Source organism: Equus asinus, chromosome 12, assembly GCF_041296235.1.
Source record: "Equus asinus isolate D_3611 breed Donkey chromosome 12, EquAss-T2T_v2, whole genome shotgun sequence".
NCBI lineage: Eukaryota > Metazoa > Chordata > Mammalia > Perissodactyla > Equidae > Equus > Equus asinus.
In genome coordinates this window covers 75,839,037-75,859,273 of record NC_091801.1, presented here as the reverse complement: position 1 = coordinate 75,859,273, position 20,237 = coordinate 75,839,037, and the positions used below count along the sequence as shown (strand labels likewise).

The 20,237-nt window shown below is 40.5% G+C and overlaps 1 protein-coding gene across 2 annotated transcripts in view; it reads left to right on the top strand.

The window, feature by feature from the left end:
• DNAAF11 (dynein axonemal assembly factor 11) overlaps positions 1-20,237 on the top strand; it is an 82,443-nt gene that overhangs the window by 18,778 nt on the left and 43,428 nt on the right. For both annotated transcript variants that reach the window (XM_070481613.1, XM_070481612.1), the window contains exons 4-5: positions 9,983-10,155; positions 15,057-15,283. In XM_070481613.1, the coding sequence (XP_070337714.1) occupies positions 9,983-10,155; positions 15,057-15,283 (400 nt within the window). The remainder of the gene's footprint in view (positions 1-9,982; positions 10,156-15,056; positions 15,284-20,237) is intronic.

Genomic DNA, 20,237 nt, shown 5'->3' with positions numbered 1-20,237 from the left:
GTATAGGCCTATTTGGATTTTCTGTTTCTTCTTGAGTCAGTTTTGGTAGCTTGTGTCTTTCCAGGAATTTGTCTGTTTCACCTCGGTTATCTCATTTGTTAGCATACAATTGTTCTTACTACTCCCTTAATCACTTTTATCTCTGTAAGGTCAGTAGTAAGGTCCCCTGTTTCATTCTTGATTTTAGTAATTTGAGTCTTTTTTTTTCTTGGTTAGTCTAGCTATAGGTTTGCCAATTTTGTGGATCTTTTCAAAGAACCAACTTTTGATTTTGTTAATTTTCTCTGTTGTGTTATGTTTCTACTCTAATCTTTATTATTTCCTTCCTTCTGTTTGCTTTGTGTTGTGTTTACTCTTTTTTAGCTTCTTAAGGTAGAAAGTTAGGTTATTGATTTGGGATCTTTCTTCTGTGTTTATTGTAGGCATTTACAGCTGTAAATTTCCCTCTGAGCACCACTTTACTTCATCCATTCATTTTTGGTATTTTGTATTTTTGTTTTAGTTCATCTCAAAGTATTTTCTAAATTCCCTTGTGATTTCTTCTTTGATCCATTGGTTGTATGGGGTAGTCATTTAATTTCCACATTTGTGAATTTCCCAACTTTTTTTCTGTTCTTGATCTCTAGTTTCATTCCACTGTAGTCAGAGAACATACTTTCTATGATTTCAGTCATTTTAAATTTACTGAAACTTGTTTTATGGGCTAACATTTGGTCTGTCTTAGAGGATATTCCATGTGTGCTTGAAAAGAATGAGTATTCTGCTGTTTTGGGCGGAATGTTCTAAAGACGTTTTTAGGTCTAGCTGGTATTTTTTTAGTGTTGTTCCAGTCTTCTGTTTCCTTGCTGCTATTTTCCCTAGTTGTTCTATCCCTTATTGAAATCGGAGTATTCAAGTCTCCAGGTAGTATTATTGAATCATCTGTTTCTCTCCAATTCCATCATTTTTTGCTTTATGTATTTTGAGACTCTGGACTTATGTGCATATATGCTTACAACTGTTTTATCTTCTTGATGGATTAATTTTTTATCATTATAAAATGCTCTTTGTTGTCTCTAGTAACAATCTTTGTCTTAAAGTCTGTTTTCTCTGGTATTAGTCTAGCCATTCCAGCTCTTTTTTCTCTTTTTGGTTACTATTTGCATGGTATAACTTTTTTTATCCTTTAACTCTCCAACTGTTTATGTCTTGAGTCTAAAGTGTGTGTGTGTCTCTGTATTTTTTTTTTTTTTTTTGGTGAGGAAGATCAGCCCTGAGCTAACATCTGTTGCCAGTCTTCCTCTATTTTGTACGTGAGAGGCCGCCACAGCCTGGCTTGATGAGCAGTATGTAGGTCTGCTCCTGGGATCTGAACCCATGAACCCCAGGCCACCGAAGTGGAGCATACGGACTTAACCACTACACACTGGGCCGGCCCCTAACGTGTGTGTCTTTTAAACAGCACGTAGATGGATCTTTTTTTTTTTAAATCCATTCTGTCAATCTCTCCCTTTTAATTGGAGAGCTTAATCCATTTACATTTAATGTAATTACTGATAAGGTAGAATTTATGTCTTCTGTTTTGCTATTTGTTTTCTACATATCTTCTGTCTATTTTCTTCCTCTGTTTCTATGTTACTACCTTCATTTTTGTTAGACAGATATTTTCTTGTGTGCCATTTTAATTTCCTTGTTTTTCCTTTTGCTATATGTTTTTGAGTTATTTTGTTAGTGGTTACCTTGGGAATTACAATTAATACCTTAGTTTATAACAATCTAGTTCAAATTAATATCACCTTAACTTCAATAATATGCAAAAACTTTGCTTTTATATAGTTTTGTTTTCCTGCCCTCCTTTATGCTGCTATTGTCGCAGATTACATCTTTCTAGATAGTGTGCCCACCAACATAGATTTATAATTATTTCTTTTTGCAGTCTTTTCAATAAGTTATGACAAAAGATAGCTATGAGCAAAAAAATAAATTTACATTGCCTTTTATATTTACTCGTGTGATTACCTTTACTGATGCTCCTTATTTTTTGATATGAATTTGTGTTATGCTCTAGTGTCCTTTTATTTCAGCCTGGAGACTCCCGTTAATATTTCTTGTAGGCCAGATTTACTAGCAACAAACTCTCTCAGTTATTGTTTATCTAGAAATACCTTAATTTCTCTACCATTTTTGGAGGATAGTTTTCCCAGATATAGAATTCTTGGTTGACATTTTTTTCACCCTCTTTTTCTTTCTTTCCTTCCTCCCCCCCTCTCTCCCTCTCTCTTCCCTTATTTATTCTATTTCTCTAACTATCTTTTACAATAATTTTCCTCTTCTCTATTTTCTCTGATCTCCCCTGGGACATCTTTTAAGTGGATTTTGGTTGTGCTAGATTCATCTTCCATGCCTCTTAACCTGCATCCCTTGTTTGAACCTCTTTGTCTTGTTATTCTGCACTCTGGGAGGTGTCCTGTTTTAGTTTGCAGGCTTCTATTTTGTGCTTTTATTTTTCTCTAAATGTCTGGTGACTTGATGTCTGATTATAATCACAAAGGATTTGGCTGGCTGGGTGGCTGGTGTGGCTTGTTCTGCAGCCAGGCAGCTGTGTTTCCACATCCATTCCCCTGCCCTGCTGGCGGGGCTCCTGTGAGCTCTGTGTGCATGGCACGGCATCCTGACTGGCAGGCTTTACTTTAGAGCCCAGGGGCGTGCAGAAGAGGCTGGCAAGCTGCTCTCTCCACCTCATGCCCATCTGCTAATGGCTAAAATCAGGAGGACTTTACTTGAGTTACAGTGGATTTTAGCCTATTTGCCTCCTAATGCAGAAACTGACATTTCAGTGACTATCAAGGTTATATATAAACAAAGACATAAATATTCATCATTAAGTTTTTAATTTTTATCCTCCAAACCTAGAATATCATCTCTATCAAAGTCCCCAAACCCATCCTCAGTGCTGGAATTGAGATGCTTCTTTCCATCATTGCCATTCTTCTGCGTTGGAAATGGATTCCTTGATCTCTCCCAGCTACCACTCTACAGCCCTGCGTGCTCATGTGAGCAAATGGAATAACCAAATTTACTCTGTGTCTACGTTTGTGGTTGTAAAATGTCAATCTAAAATGTCTAAGGAATAACTAAAACTCTCGGTTGGCTTGTCCAGGGCTTGTTATTTGTTTTTTTTAAGAAAATATGTGAAAGGATGTGGAAATGTCGGTCTTTCCTGTACGTTAGGTCATCTGCCACTGGAGGGCAGCATTGCCACTATTGTCTTTTTGAGCTTTGCCAACTGGAGTGCACAGTCCACGTCAGCCTTTACCTGGACACTCCCTTTTGGTGCTCCGTCTTGCAGCTCTAATGTGGATGCACCGGGCGCAGGCTAGTTTGAGGATGCGTTTGAGGGAATGGGCAGTAGGAAGGAGGACACATGTTATCTGCTGGCAGATATGAACTTTTCTGTTTCATTTTAAATATTTGAGGTGAAAGAGGAGGCCAATGGATACACATACTCAGCCCACCTACTTGAGTAAATCTCAGTATAATTTTAAACGTAAGTTGTATTTTTGTTTTTTCGTTTATTTACTTGTTTTGCTAGATGGCAAAAAATAGCTAGTATCCTTTTTTCTTTTTTCCTTGTTGTGGATTCATCCAGATAGAATAAAGTGCCTTCTTTTTCTACCCCTCCTCCTTACCCTCCCTAACCTGGAAGGAGAGGTGGGATTTCTGATGGTGTGAGCTCTCCCCTTGGGGAAATCAGCGTCAGTGACCTTCAGACCCTGTGGGACACTGATCTGGACCTCAGAGCGGGAGACAGGCACTGGGACTCAGTCGAAGGAAGGCGTGTCTGCCTCCCTCCACAGGGGAGGCCTTCTCAAGCCCGGCTAGTCCAGCAAGAGTGGTTCTTTAGGATGGCAAACGTGGTTGAAGCTCTTAGCTGTAGGCCAAGTAGGAGAGAAATTAAGATTCATCACTTCAGAAAATATAATGAACTTTTGGAGAGTCCTTCATCTACAAAATTACAGAAAAATTAAAAATATATGAATTTTTTAACCTGTTGGAGTCTTCCAAATGTCAGCCTTCTCTTATATGAAAGAAAAACATAATTAAAATGTCTTCCACAGTCTCTCATAGTAAACTTAAGAAATACCAGCTAAGCTCCATCTTAAGTAAGACCATCCCAAATATATCTTTCACATTTCATAATGTCCATCTAACATTTTTTGCCAATGTAAAACAAACATACAGACATAGAGCCATAGACTTAGTTATATTTATATATGTAGTTTCATATGCATTTGTCATACAGTGACTGAGTCCACATTTTTATAATTTAATGATTGAATTATCAAGCATGTTGGTGTGTTTTAAATAGCTCCTTGCGGCTTAGTGCTTCAAGTGTTTTTAATTATGTTTGCTATTGTGAGTAGAACTGTTCTGAACAGCTTTGTGCAAATTGCCTGTGGTTCCACTGGAGATATTTGATTGGGACCTTTTCCTCCCAAATGAAATTCTGGACCAAGGGGAAAAAAAACCGCTTAAAAGACTATTTTATATGTTGACAGATGGAATGCTGAAAAGTATAATTATCTCATAGCCTTGCCAATATAGTTAACAATTTTGTCTATACTTTGACTAATTTAATAGCAATAGTGATTATGTTGTCCTTTTTCGCTTATATGATTATTTTTGAAGATGTGAAGTTACTGAATTTCCTTCACCTTTGTAGTAGAATCTGGAATATGTAAAAGTGTTTATTTGTCCTTGTACATTTTGGATATTCATCTTTTTAATAATTAGTATTTTTACCAAAGTAATAAAAGACATAGTTTAGAAAGCCAGAGTGCTGTCTGTACTTGAAACAGCTGTCTGTCAGTGCCCTCAGACCGTAAGTCCTGCTCCCAGAGGTGACTGTAGTAGACTCTGCTTCTTTTTCCTGCTACGTATTACCAGATAATGTACTCATACCATGCTTTATCGCTGTTTCTTAATATTCTTGATATTGACATTTTAGGCATTGTCTATTGACTTCCTGATGTGGAAGATGCAGATTTTTTTATTTTTATTTTTTCTTTTGGTGAGGAAGATTGGCTCTGAGCTAACATCTGTTGCCAGTCTTCCTCTTTTTGCTTGAGGAAGGTTGCCACTGAGCTAACGTCTGTGCCCATCTTCCTCTATTTTGTGTGTGGGATGCTGCCACAGCATGGCTGGATGAGCAGTGTGTAGGTCTACACCTGGGATCTGAACCTGCAAACCCTGGGCTGCCAAAGTGGAGTGTGTGAACTTCACCACTATACCACCAGGCCCACCCCAAAGATGCAGATTTTGTTCTCTCATGCTGCCCCCTGGGTTCTCTCTTCCCTTATACCCACTCTGCTTATATTTGTATACCCCATAATGAGATGTCATCATGAGGTATAGGATATGGACCCATTTGTGGTGACTGGTGTTTTGAATTAACACTTTGTTGGGAGGAGAGATGACACTCACTCCATTGCTGACTCACATCTAACCTCTGGTTTTTCTTTTTTTAAAGATTGGCAACAAGCCAATCTTCTTTTTCTTCTCCTTCTTCTCCCCAAATCCCCCCAGTACACAGTTGTATATTTTAGTTTTGGGTCCTTCTAGTTGTGCTATGTGGGATGCCCCCTCAGCATGGCCTGATGAGTGGTGCCATGTCCATGCCTGGGATCCGAACCGGCAAAACCCTGGGCCGCTGAAGCAGAGCGTGCAAACTTAACCACTCAGCCACCTGGCGGCCGCTAACCCCTGCCTTTCTAACTTCCCTCCTCCCACCTTCCTCCAGGCTGGTCTGGCTCTCTCCAGCTGTGCAGTGCTATGAATTACAGGCACGCCCTGCACTGGGCCCACCTGTCAGGTGGGTGTGACTGCATCTGCTTGTACTTACAGCACCGCAGTCGTATTCCACAAAGCTTTAACTTGAGAATTTTAAGGTGATGATGATGGTGATGATATATTGGTAATCAATAGCTAATATTGGCAGAGACCTTCTAGTGTACCAGTTCAGAGAGGCCTTTCAGTGGGGCAGCACTGGTTTCGATTCCCAATTCCCCGTGAAGCAGCTGTGTGAACTTTGTTCATTTCTTAGCTCATTTTGCTTTACAGTGCCAGTTATCTGTTACCGCGAGAAAACTACCCCAAAGCTTAATGTCTTTCAACCATTTTCTTTCCCCCACATGGTTTTGTGGGTCAGGAATTCAGGAAGAGTTTGGCTGGGAGGTTCCTCTCGGACCCGTGGCATCAGCTGGGGCAGCTGTTGTCAGAGGATCCGCTTCTCAGCTGGCTTCTTCACTTCCTTCTCAACCCATCTGAGCTCTGACATCCCCGCTCTGGGTGGCCCCTCCATGGCATGTGCTCCTTACCCTGCTCAACCTCTGATATCCTACACCCGTGTCCCCCCAGCATGGATGCCTTCCTCACCTTGTCTGTGCTCCAAATTCCCCTGCAAAGCAGCCCTCCTGGGTGGATGTCCTCCTCACCCTGCCCAAGCTCTGGCACCTTGTTTTTGGTTCTCCTCCCACATGGGTTCCCTCTTCACTCTCGTGGTCTCTGATATCTCTTGCCAGGTGTCATGTGAGGGTGCCCTCCCTACCCTACTTGGGCTCTGACTCCTCAAGTCAGGCTGCCTTTCCATATTGCTGTCATCCTGGCGACTCTCAGATTCTGACACCCCACGGTTGGCTGTCTGTGATGCAAAAGCTCCTCCCACTCTGCCCAGGTTCCTACACGCCATCCTTCTCTGCAGGGCTGCCTTCCTCTCTGGGCTTGGGTTCCTCCACCCGTGCCAGACACCCTTACCCGAGGATGCCCCCTCACTGCTTGGGGTCTGACTTCCGGCACCGTGCAGTTCTCCGCATGCTTTTCTCGTCCTATTTGGGTTCCAACACTGTATCCTGGTCCAACATAGCTACCCCTTGCCTCTCCACTCTTTCTTTGCTCTCCTCTCCTAATGGCTTTAGGAATTAGTTGTTCCAAAAGTAAGCAAAAAGAAGGAAAGGGAAGGAAAAGGAATTGAAAGGAAGGACAGGGAATGGAAGGAAAAGTAAATAAAGGGAAGAGGCAGAGCCATTTTTAAAAATCTTTCCTTCCTCCCTCCCTTCCTTTTATCCATCCTTCTTTCCTTTCTTCCTTACTTCCTATGTTCTCAAAATAGGGAGATGAATGGGAGATTATTGCCATATTGCACGCAAGAGGTGATAAGAACTGAAGTGGAATGATGGTAATAGGCATAGAGTGAACAAGGCGTATGTGAGAGGAATCTAGGAGTTATGATCTGCAGGGTTTGGCCACTGATGACGCAGAGGGTTTAAGAGAATAATTTAGGTTAATTTCTAAGTTAACCTTGACTTGATGCTTGGTGTCACACTCACATCTGATGCTAACATGGTGATGACATTAATAGAGTTTAGGCATAAAGAAGGCAGAAAAGCTGTCTCGAGGAGTAGAGAGCGAGAGAAAATATGGTGGATTCAGCTTTGGCCATGTTGAATGTGCTAAGTCTCGCAGCGTTTGGAAACAGGAGTGTGATGTTCAGTTGGTCGGTCAGATATGGTGTTATTGTTTGGGAGTCATGAGAGTCTGGGGTTGGTTAAACCAATGAACATGACAGTTGTCATCAGGAAGACCATGAGGAATACTGGGTCAGGGGTGGGAACCTGGGTTGTATTACCATTGATGGAGTGGAAAAGGCCGTAAAAGAGATGAAGAGGAATAGACTATATTATAAGGGAGAATGAGGAGAGAATTACTGTTTCCAAGACGTTTGAGAGATTTAAGAGAGAATCCATGGTCAGTCATGCCATATGCTACAGATTGTTCTAGTGGTTTAATGGGCTGAAAAGGATGTATTAGATTTGTCAACATGACGGTGTCAGCATGGTCACCTTTAGAGGAGCAAATCTAGTAGAATGTTGGGAGTGGAAGCCAGGAACAGGGGGTTGAGCAGTGAATGAAGATTGAGAAAGAAGAACCAGTGAATGTGGATTTAGGGTGGATTACAATGGGCATTGCCTACTTCTGGGTTCTGCTGACTTCTCCAGATTCTGTCTCAATGGGCTTTGCCTACTTCTGGGTTCTGCTGACTTCTCCAGATTCTGTCTCAATGGGCTTTGCCTACTTCTGGGTTCTGCTGACTTCCTCAGATTCACTTCTTGGTGCCTTTGCACATTAAGTTTTCTTTATCTGGAATGCCTCTGTTTTTCTCCTTCCTCCCCATTAGACATAAGCATGAGGTGAAATCTCATGTTTTTTTTACCGCTTTATTCTAAAGACCTGGCTCAGTAACTTGTACATAGCAGGTACCCAGTAACTCCTGGATGGATGGATGGATGGATATAGGGTGAGGACCTACATCTGGAAGCACTGAGGTGGAGTTAACTTATTTGGAAGAGACTGGCTTGGGATGTGACTGGATAGGAAGGAAACATGGAGTTCTAGGCAAGGTGGAATCAGGTGCTAGAATCAAGAAAGGGTCAACGGGAGAGAACACTACCATTTAATGAAATTGGTTCCATCATATAGCCTTCGGAAGTGAAGAAATGAGAAAAACCTTGCCGTGGGTGACATGGTTGCAGAGCTATGAACCAATCTGAATCTATATCCTTTCGGTGAGGTTAATATAAGATATCAGGAACCAAAGTTTATCCTGAGTTATATAGCCACACAACAATGACAGAAAAGCAGCGTATACTCGGGAAGCCTATGGGAAGGGTGGAGTGTGTATGAGTTTGAAGAAATGAGTGCAGAACAAAGTAGAGTTAGGTTGTCAGCCAAAGATGGTTCTCTAGATATTGAAGGATGCAAAATCTTCCATATTAATCCAAAAAGCGTGAGCCATTTACAGAGGGAGACACCCTTATATGAACCTACTGCACAGAGGTTGCTGTATAAACCGGGTCAACTCTTCTTTAGTTCATAGTAAGAAACTGTAAAGTCTCTGCTCATAGGATGGTAAGCATCCTTTTTTTCTGTGTGGGCACATTGTCTAAGAACCCACGTGATAGTCAGAAGAGTGCTCATTGGGCTATTTCTGGTCCTAGCTAATGTTTACTGACGCTCTCTAGGTGGCAGGCACTGTGCTGAGTACTTTATATGGATCACCTTATATTATCTTCCCAACAGCCCCTGAACTGGGTAGTACTGTTAGAATCCTACAGATGAGAAGGCTAAGCCTTGTAACTTTTCCAAGGTCACACAGCAGGGATGTGACAGATGGGACTTGAACTCATGTCTGTCTAATCCCAAAGTCTGCTCTCCTAACCGAGTTCCCATGGAATGTGAGGGAGGGGGTTAATTCAGATTTGAATTTGATTCAGATTTCTCTAGCATCTCCTCTATGGGTCAGATTCACGGCAAACTCTGTGTCAGTGACTCATCGTTTCTCTTTCATTCCTCTGAGGACCAAACTCTTATATTTTCACCTTTGTTGATCCCTTTAGTTCAGTTCTTGGTGGTCTTGGAGCCATTCTGTCTCTTCAGGGTGACTTTGCACCTGTTAATTTGGATGCGTTGGTTTTATGAAATGCTTTTCCTTTTGGGGAAACTTCCCGCCGTCACCCTTCACGGGGAGATGTTTCCTGACCACCTGGTGGAATTCTCAGGAGAGCAGATTCCAGGTGCCCACACTAGAGGAGCTTGGCTCTGATGTCGTGTCCACCATAGCAGCAGCTTATCCTTGGCTTTTTTCATGCCAGATAGCAACCAAGTCCAAATGTTAGTCCGCCCAGGGCTCGCAGATGTGGGTGGGGAAAGTGACTTCCCCTGTCTGCGGGGACTAAGGGGTCCAAAGTAAGGGAGACACAGATAGAAAAGTGAATTAAGACTAAGTCTTTTGGATATTTCTGAAAAACCACTTCTTGATAAGCGATACAGTTAATCAGCAGATTTAAAATATCGCAGCTGTTGCTTCTATTATGTGCTATTACATACATTTTATTACCAGTGTGATTTGGGTGGGGGCTTTATTTTTTTTTTTCATTTCTCTCTATAGGATGTGAAGGGCTGACAAAACTTGATTTGACCATAAATTTCATTGGAGAGCTGAGCAGCATTAAAACCCTTCGACACAACATCCACCTGAAGGAGCTCTTTCTCATGGGCAACCCATGTGCCGACTTTGATGGCTACAGGCAGTTTGTGGTGGCAACTCTGCAACAATTAAAGGTACACTTATTTTAATGATGGAGAAATCTCAGAAAAATGAAAACAAGCAACTACAATAATTCCTGATTTATTCACAGCATTGTCAGGGAATGCATTCTTTTAGAGAATGGAATATTCCACAAATTCAAAATGAATTCTTTGACTTCCTGAACCTTTAAAATTCTTTTAATAGCGTTAATAAATCTTTGAAAAATAAAATGCGTACTTTCCTCCTTCCTCATTCAGAACACACAGAGCTTAATTGAACCGCTTCTTGATAAATTCCAATGATTGTTATGAAGATCCTTCATCATTACTAAGAGCAAACCGAAAGCTGGGGTTTTTGAGATGGCTACAGCTGTATACCTTTGTATTTCATAGTCTTGAAATACTGTGCTTTTTAATTATAACATTTGTATGGTTGTTTTCTGTTAACTCATTCTCTCTGTTAGTGCTTATCAACTTTGGTATGCATTGGGATGCTTGGAAGGTGTGTGCTGGGCCCCACCCCTAGAATTTCAGATTCAGTAGGTCTGATATGACACCCAAGGTTTTGTTCTAACACACTGATGCTGCTGGTCCAGGGGCCTCGTTTGAGAACCTCTATTCTATGTGTTAATCTCTTATGCTATATCTCCCTTAATCTGGGATTTTGGGGACTAGGAAAAACACACGGTTTCTGGAGAAATCATATACCTGACCATATAACAATTTTCATGTGATTCCAAGAGTTTCTGATTTGCGTGTGTTGGTTTGCAACCTTGGGAGCTTCCCAGGTGGAATCTGAAACTGGCCCCCACACGCGGAGGGCTAGCAGAGACCAATGAAAGAGGCAGGCTCCTCCAGTTTGTGGGGATGTAAGCAAGGGAACTTGTATACAAGGCTTGTCTTGGGTGGCTGCGAGATGAGTAGGTCTTAACACCCACCCGCCAGTATCTTAGAAGTTTATATAGAGGCCTTCACGGGGTTCAGTCACATCCATGGTCCAGATGGTCTCAACAACACCTTACTTTCTCAAGGCTGCATCCTTGAAGATGGCTCCCACTGTGGGACCGGTGGGGAGGGCATCCATTCCAAGGACAGGGGAGGGGTGGGGAGCCTCTGATTGCCCAGGGCCAGCTCAAGGGTCAAGTGGCGGTCACATTCTCTCCGTGACCTCATCCAACAGCAGGTGGCCGTGTACTTCTGCAAAAAGAACGCATGGATGCGTTGGCTTTCTGATAGGCATTTTCTTCAATTCTCAGAGGACATTTGTTCTTAGACTGCTGAGTTCTGTGTAGTTGAGATTGCTGGAATAATGGAACACATTTCTTCTAATGTAAAATTTCTTTGATTAAGAGAATGAATGACTCAGATAATTGAATCTAGGATATATATTTAGAATAAATGATAAATTAGCTCAAACATAATTCAGGCTAATCATCATTGTACAATGACTTCCTAAAGAATGAACTGATGAGAACCAGAACATCATAGAAATGGATCCCGTCGTGTAACAGTGTGAGCCGTTTTCCTGGAATACCAGTGCTGCAGTGTTCGGGCTAGAAGTTTGTGGGAGCCATCAGATAGGGGCCTGAAACATGGGCCAGGTTGTTCCAAGTGTTTTGGGCACAACATCTCTCATCCTTCTGGACCCTTGTGAGGAGATGATGAGGTGCATTCAGAGACAAGGGAGCTGAGGCTTGGAGAGTCAATGTTCCTTGTTTAAGCTGACACACGTGGCAAGTGTCACAGGCGGGATTTGAACCTAAAAGCCCACCAATCCCACTATATCCACACTCACTGCTTTTCTCTGGGTTAATGTACAGGGTTCAGCTCAAGTCTATTCTTTCAGAAAGACTGCCCCAAGTCAGCTGCTACAACAGGCAACAGCCTCTCTTTGAAAAATACTATTCATAAGTGTATTTACTAGTATTTAAAAATAGGTTGATAAACTTTAGACCCTTCATTACCATTTCACTGAAAGCTTGCGATCTACTCGAAAGGAATTTTGTTAACAGGTGGATTATTTTCCTGGGGCCGCTCTAACAATGAGCCACCAATTGGGTGGCTTAAACAGCAGGATGTGTTATTTCGTAGTTCTGGAGGCCAAAAGTCTTGCCCAGCTTCTGGTGGCTGCTGGCCATCTTTGAGTGCCTTGGCTTGTGGAAGGATCGCTCCCATCTCTGCCTTCGTCCTCACGTGGCCTTCTCCTTGTGTTCTATCTCTTCACACTGCATTCTTTCTGTAAGGACATCAGTCATACTGGGTTAGAGCCCACCCTGCCGCTGTGTAACCTCATCTTAACCAATTACATCTGCAGTGACCCTGTTTCCAAATCGGGTCACCTTCTGAAGTCCTGCGGGTTAGGACTTCAACATAACTTTTTCGAGGGGAAACACAATTTAACTCCTAACACAGAGTAGTTATTTGGGACAGACACATCAGAAGAGGTGTGGGGAGATTCAGCCCTTTCCGAGAATCCTGTTCCTCGTGTCTGAGCCGCTCCAGGTGGGAAGTAGGCAGTGCGGTGTGGTGGAGAAAAGTTTTGGTAGCACAGATAGGGTCTGGCTCATGTCTCCACCACCTGTGAGTTGCAGGCCTCATTTTTCTCATCTATAGTGGATTAATAATTCCTGCTCTAAAGGAGCTCTGTGAGACCTTCCATAAATCTCAGTTTCTCTTTCTCTTCTTTGCTACAGCACGTGTGCAACTATTATCAATAAGCGTGGACACACTGCCTCTGTGTTGCAAGCATCCTGAATGAAGAAAGATCAGGAAATACTATCATGCACAACTTAAAACTTAATCTCTCAGTTCATTAGGCCTTCTAAACTCAGGTGCGATTTTGGATTGAAGGAGACGGGCCAATTTTGAAGACGACCTAAGGAAATTTGTCAAATAAATTGAGATGCAATAAGGATGCCCTTAGAACAGATGCTGGCACGCACGTGGCGCTGTCCCAAATTTGTCATCAGTTCTCAGTGTGAAGTCTTCTGCTTCCTTCCTGTCTGTATAGTGACAGGGAGTTCATTCGTCATAATCTTTTTAGAAACAATAGGTCTAAATTAAATCAATATTTACTTAACCCAGGTATAAGGAAATATATGTATATGTACTTGTATATAGTAATATGTTATATATATATATAAAGTAAATACTTATATCCTTGCATCTCAGATATTGATAGATATAGATCGTTTCCCAATGTTCCTCAAAAATTCCAGTGAAAGAAATTCTATTTATTCAGAATTGTCCAAATTGTTTAGATCTTAACCCTAGCTTAAACTAGCTATTTTTTTTTAAAAGGCTAAGTACTTGGACCACAACTATTTTTCACCTTAAAGAATAGGCTTTATGCATTGTGTTTTATCATTATGGCCTCATCTTTGAAGGATGCTAGAAGAGACGGCTTTATGAAGCCTGTTACTATATGGACATGTTTCTACAGAAAGAATGCGTGATATTTCTCAAGATCTCCATTATGAAGCTTTTCTTTAGAAATGTGTTTTAGAACTAAATATTAGGAAAAAGCTAGAAACTAGTATATTTTCTCGTTAAGGACAGCAAAAATCTTATAACTGATCCTATTTTTTATCTTGCTTTGGCCACCAGCAAGCTCAGAGTCAGTTCTCCAGCCCATCTACAGCAGCCACACGAGTCCTTATGACCAAACATACTTTATTTTTTTCCAATTATTGTTAAAATTTGATTTATAATTTAACTGATCCTGATAATTTAAAAAAATTGTATTTTACTCAATCTTTCTGTGTTTTTCCTCTTTTTCCTATTGCTATGGTAGTGAATTACCACAAACTTAGGGGCTTAAAACAAGACAAATTTATACTCTTACAGTTCTGGATGTCAGAAGTCTAAAATAAAGGTGTTTCAGAAAGACTGCCCGAAGTCAGCTGCTACAACAGGCAACAGCCTCTCTTTGAAAAATGACTCTTTGGCAAGACTGTGTTCCTTCTGCCAACAGAAGAATTTGTTTCCCTGCGTTTTTCATCTTCTAGAGAGTGCCTGCAGTTTTGAGCTCGTGGCCTCTTCCTCCATCTCCAAAGCCAGCAGCGTAGTGTCTTCCCATCTCTCCCTAACTGGGCCTGACACTTCTGCCTCCTTCTTTCCCTTGGAAGGATCCTTGTGATTACATTGGGCTCGCCCAGATCATCCAGGATAATCTCATCTTAAAATCCTTAACGTAATCACAACAGCAAATTCCCTTTTGCTGTGGAAGTTAACATTCACGGGGATTACAAGGCAGACATTCTTGGCGGGCCATCCTTCTGCCTACCACACCGTTCTGAATACTCACCTCTTTTTGTAGAACGAGGCTGCGTAAATAGTAAATTGGTATCTTTAAACTGGGAGCGTTGAAACTTCAGATTTTAGGTTGGTGTTTTTATTGTAATATCTTAATTTGGGAAAATCACTGTAAAAATACTGGGGATAAACGGTGACCATAACAATTAATAGTACACTCTGTGTGTCTTGTTGTTCAGGGTAGAACATAGGCTCCTTTGTATTAGAGCTCAATTTTGTGTGATATACAAGGCCCTTTTTTGTAGAGAGCATTTGGGAAATGTCATTGTTACACTTCGGAGCTATGATTTGACTTGAGGCATTGAAATTCTTTATATAATGAGCAGTTATAAAATTAATATATTTTGAAAACTTGTCATTAATAATCAGTTTCGACAGAAGACCTACTTATTATTATTACCAGTAAAGATGCTGTGTAAACTCTATTAATTATATGAAATAAGCCCTGATTTAGATCAAAATTTCTGTTTCCCACTGATTACTTTGCTTTTGATTCCATAGCACTATGTTGCATTATTATTATTTCTAAGTTTAAAATATTCCCATCAAAGTCAACCTGGGACTGATTCAAACTGTGACTTTTGAATAAATGCACTGTGTTGGTTGCTTTTTTATTCAAGTGGTTGGACGGTAAAGAAATAGAGCGTTCAGAAAGGATTCAGGCATTGCAGAACTTTCCAGTAATCGAGCAACAAATCAGAGAGCAGGAGAAAGCTTACTGCCTGAAACGAGCCAAAGACAAGGAAGAGGCTCAGAGGAAACTGCAAGAGGATGCAGACGAAGGCAAGAAGGAGAGAAGTCAGCCAGGCTTCGATGGACGCTGGTACACAGACATCGGTGCTCCTCTGTATGTAAATTATTAGAGTGCACGTTCTAGTTGACTTTGTTAAAAGCAGCAAACTATGTTCTCTTCCCAAAATGTTCACAGTATCGCCCCAATTCCAGACGACTGATTTGAAGAATAAATTAGGATATGAATTTGGGGGGAAGACTATGAGCATCCCATTGTTTGTAACAACTCTGTGAGGCTTTCCTCCCTTAGGAAAAAAAAATGCCCTTCCTAACAAGCAACTTTAATTTGCGTCTAAAATTATCCTCAGACAGGTCTCTCCAAAAGATGCACAGGAAAGATAAATTAACAGGTGTACTTGGATTTATAAAGTAGGAATGTTTTAGGAAAGTTAAATGCAAATCACATTTTTATAAATTGAATAATTTTGATTGCATCGTAAAATGTTCCATTTTGTGAATTATATAATGAATATATTTTTAATGTTATTAATAAGCCCCTAATTAGTCCTTTTTACAGACGTGAACTTTTCATGCTGGCTTATTTTAAGGGAATTACAGCAATAGTCAGTTGATTTGGTTCCATATGGTGGAACTTTAAATATTTTGATAACAGAATCTGTTAAACTTGAGAAAATACTAATTGTATTTCAGACATATATAACCATTAAAAAACTAAATAGGCATCTATAGTTCCACCACCCAGATTTAATAAATGCCAATAGTTTGCATGTTTGCTTTGGATCTTTTTTAAAATAAGAGACAAAATATCATTGGTAGGTTGTAAGTATTTCTCCCCCATCCCATTCCTCCTTTCATCCACAGTGACGTCCGCCATCTTACAGTTAGTATGTATTTGGTATATGTTGATCCCGTCCATATTTTTAATGTATTTACTACATAGGTATGCCTCCTTAAACAAGAGTAGTTTGGTGTATATATATATATTTTTTAGCATGAATGATATCTTTCTACAGCTTCACTTTTCATTCAACGTTATGTTTTTGAGATTTATGCGTATGAAGACAGGTAGCCCTAGTTCATTCATTCTAACTGTGGGATAAGCTTCCATTGGTTGAGTAAATTACAGTTTATCCCAGAGGTGATATTCAGAATATTTAACAGCTGGTGTTTCATTGGCCTGACCAATCAGAATGGGCAGCGGCTCTAACAACCTGCCTGGCCCTGCTAGTGGGTGCCAGCTCCGGGGCAGCCATCCCTCTTTGGGTGGCCATTTAGCTTATTTTCCCTCTTTTGTTTTTTCAGGCAATGTTGCACATGTCTCCTTATACAGGTAAGAAAGTTTCTCTAGGGTGTCCAGCAGTAACATTGCCACATCATCAATTATGAATATCTTTTGAACTTCATATGCATTGCCCAGTTGTTTTCTACAGTGCATTAATTCATACTCATAAATCAACAATATAGGAGAGTTCCTAATCTCTCCAACAGTAGATAATATGCTATTTCAAAACTTTGGCCAGTCAAGTTGGTTGTTAAATAGCACCTAATATTTAATTTGCATTTCTGGAATTGCTAGTGAGTTTGAATATCTTAAATGTCATCTAAGTTTATTGGATATTCAGGTTTCGGTTCAGGTCCTCTGCATATTTTACATATGTTGTAAGGTGTTTTTTCCTCATTGATTTATAGTTGTTTTTATATCCTGGATGCAAATTCTTTAGTGGTTATGTGCTTTGCAACTATCTTCTCCCTGTTTATGACTTGTCTTTAATTTTAATAAGTTCTTCTGTTTTATAGAAATCAGGAATATTAATGCAGTTAAACTTATTTTTGTCCTTTTTGGTCTTGTTTATGAAATTTTTCATTACCCCAGTGTCATGTCTGTCTCTCTGGAGTTAACCTTTGACTGCAGCGTGGGGTAGGGTGTTAATCATTTCCTGTGTGGGTAGCTAGCCATCTCTGTCCCGTACTGATCTGTGAGTCCACCTTATCAAATTCCCTCTACTCACGGGTCCATGTCCCGGCTCTCTAGACTGCTCCATGGGAGCATCTCCACGTGGTTGTAATTTCTATAGACTTATGGTAAATCTTGATATTTGGTAGAAGATATTCTCATTTTTAAAACTTGTCTTGCCTATTCTTGTTTTTTTACTCTTCTGTAAGAATTTTAGAATCTATTTTTCAAATTCCCCAAAAGGGTAACTTTGATTGGAATTGCATTTAATTTATATGTTAATTAGGGGAAAGTTGACATCATCATGACATTGATTCTTTCCTTGCTGAACTTTGGAATAGCTCTCTCTGTTTACTTAGGCTTTCTTCTGAGTCCTTCGGTAAGATTCTGTAATTTTCTCTCTAAAGGTCTTACACCATCTTTCATTAGATTTATTTCTAAGTACCTTGTAGAATGGGATTTTAAAAGTAGACTTGTAATTGGTTCTTTCTGATGTATGAAGAGACAAATGATTTCTGTATACTGATATTGTTTTAAGCAATCTTGTGGACCTTGTTTTTAAAAAAAGATGTCATAGTTAATCTGTAGATTATCCTGTGTTTTCTGTGTAGAAAAACACATTTTTTATAATCAGCACCTTCAAAAAGTTTTTCTAATCCTTCTGCCTCTGCTTCATATTTTCTTTATGGTGTCTGCTAAGGCCCCCAGTATGGGCTGGAATAGCATCAGTAAGAACTGGTATGTGTATCTTGTCCCTGACTTTAAGAAGAATGTTTCCAGTGCTTCATCGTTAAGTATATGATATACTTAATGATGTATAATTATAATGATTATAATGATGTATAATAGTTGCTGTGGCGCTTGGTAAAGTTGAGTAAGTTTCCTTGTATTCCAAGTTGGTGAAGAGCTTTTACCATGACAGATACAGGATTTTTATTAAATATTTTTTCTGCATCTATTGAGAGAGTCATGTTTTTCTGTCAACGTGTTGAATCACGTTAATAGATTTTCCAATATTAAACTATCCTTAAATTTTTAGAATAAACTCACTTTGTCCATGATATATTTTTAATGCATTGTTGCATTCGTTTTGCTAGTATTTTATTTACAAAATGTAGATGTATGTTCATGAATGAGTTTATGCTTTAATATCCTTTTTTCATTGTATTTTTTCCTGCTGTTTTTCATCAAAGTTATAAAATGTGTTGGGGATCTTTTTCTATTCTTGGTTTATAAAAGTTTACGAAAGTTTAAAATGACCTGTTCTTTGCATTTTAGTGGAAGCATACAGGTGGGTTTCTTGCAGGTGCCTTCTTGCTTCCTCCACAGGACTGGCTGGTCCTGCAGCCATCACCCCTGTCGCTCCATTTAGCCTAGGTGAACAGAAACCTAGAAGTTCTGGAGGAGAGTCATTGGAATGTGAAGCATTGGTATAGTTGGGCAGGTATAGGAGGCTATTTCCCTTTCAGGGCTGCAAGGCTAAACTCCATAGAGATTTGGGGGCTGCAGGAAGGGGAGATGAGCGTCTCATCTCTTGACTGGATGGAGCCTGCTTCCAGCATGGAGAATTGAAAAGGTGAGATGTGGCCTGGAGTATCTGGGAGCAGAAGGGTCAGGAAACAGAACATTAATGGAAGCAGCTTACACTGTAAGCTTTTGGCATGGCAAGAATTTGTGAATCTCCCATAGGCCAAGTACATATGGTAAAAGGATTTGTGCTTGAGCTGTCTGGAAGGGATGCTGCCCAAGAGAGTGGTGGCAATGAGGCTGTGGGGTGGATTGTCAATGGCAGAAGCTGAGCAGCTGTCACAAATGGCCAGCCAGGTAGTATAGTAATCACTCAGGGACAGAGAACAATGCACTTGGTAGGCTCTTGTAGTATCTCCAAGAAGTCACAAATGTGTTCTCAAGAGAGGGGACCAACAGCCAAGTTGTAACAGCATCAGTTTCATAAAAGATGTTTGCCTCCTTCTCCCCATCTATTCTCTCAGGCCCAAATTTCTGAAGTCAGGGGGAACCTGAAGAAGCCCAGTGGGGTGGGGCACAGAGAGAAAGAGTAGGTGGGCCGTGAGGAGGGGAGCAGCCGGTGCCCCCTCCCCATGCGCAGCGCCATCTGGGCTGGGTGAGGGGAGAAGGGCTGCAGAGGGAAGGGAAGGGCTTCGATTTGGATGTAAGTCCAAAGTTTTATTTAAACTCCCTGTAGACCTTTTCATATCTAAAAGTGAGTGTGAGCTGAGAGGAGACTGTTCTTGAAAGTGACTGCAGGGCTGTGCGATCGGCTCATGAGTGGGAAGAGGGTTCCGAGAGCAGATCGAAAGGAAGTGGTTGAAGAGCAAATTTTTTTGTTGGTATCCTAATGAGCTCAGTCTGTTTCATCAACCAGCTGCATACGTTTATATGCATTTGGAGACTTACGTTATTTAGCTGATATTTCTATAGTTTTACTTAAGTACAATTTATTTTTATGGTTTTCTATTTTTTTTTTTTAGGTTGCAAAAGATAAAAGTGAACCAATTAGTCACTTTCCAGCAAAAACAAATTCTTCTAAATGAGAGTGAAACCAATTATTTCAGTGATGATTAGCTAGAATATTGTAGGCTATTATAGATCCCATTAATAGATTGCTTTTTCAATACCATAAAGAACTATAGCCATATGGCAAAGCATTTATTTTCAGTAATTTGCCATATTTTGCTTATTCAACTATCTAGTTGCAGTTTATAATATGTAAGTAATCTATAAATAGAATGTTATTCTATATTCTCTTTGTACTATTTATTTATTTATTGTTTTTGAGGAAGATTAGCCCTGAGCTAACATCTGCCACCAATCCTCCTCTTTTTGCTGAGGAAGACTGGCCCTGAGCTAACATCCATGCCCATCTCCCTCTACTTTATACGTGGGACGCCTACCACAGCATGGCGTGTCAAGCAGTGCCATGTCCACACCTGGGATCCGAACTGGTGAACCCCGGGCCGCCGAGAAGTGGAACGTGCGCACTTAACCGCTGCACCACCAGGCCAGCCCCCGTGTTCTAGTATTTTTGGTCCATCCTTCCAAAAAGCATCTTATTTGAAGGTCAATTAAATGAGCC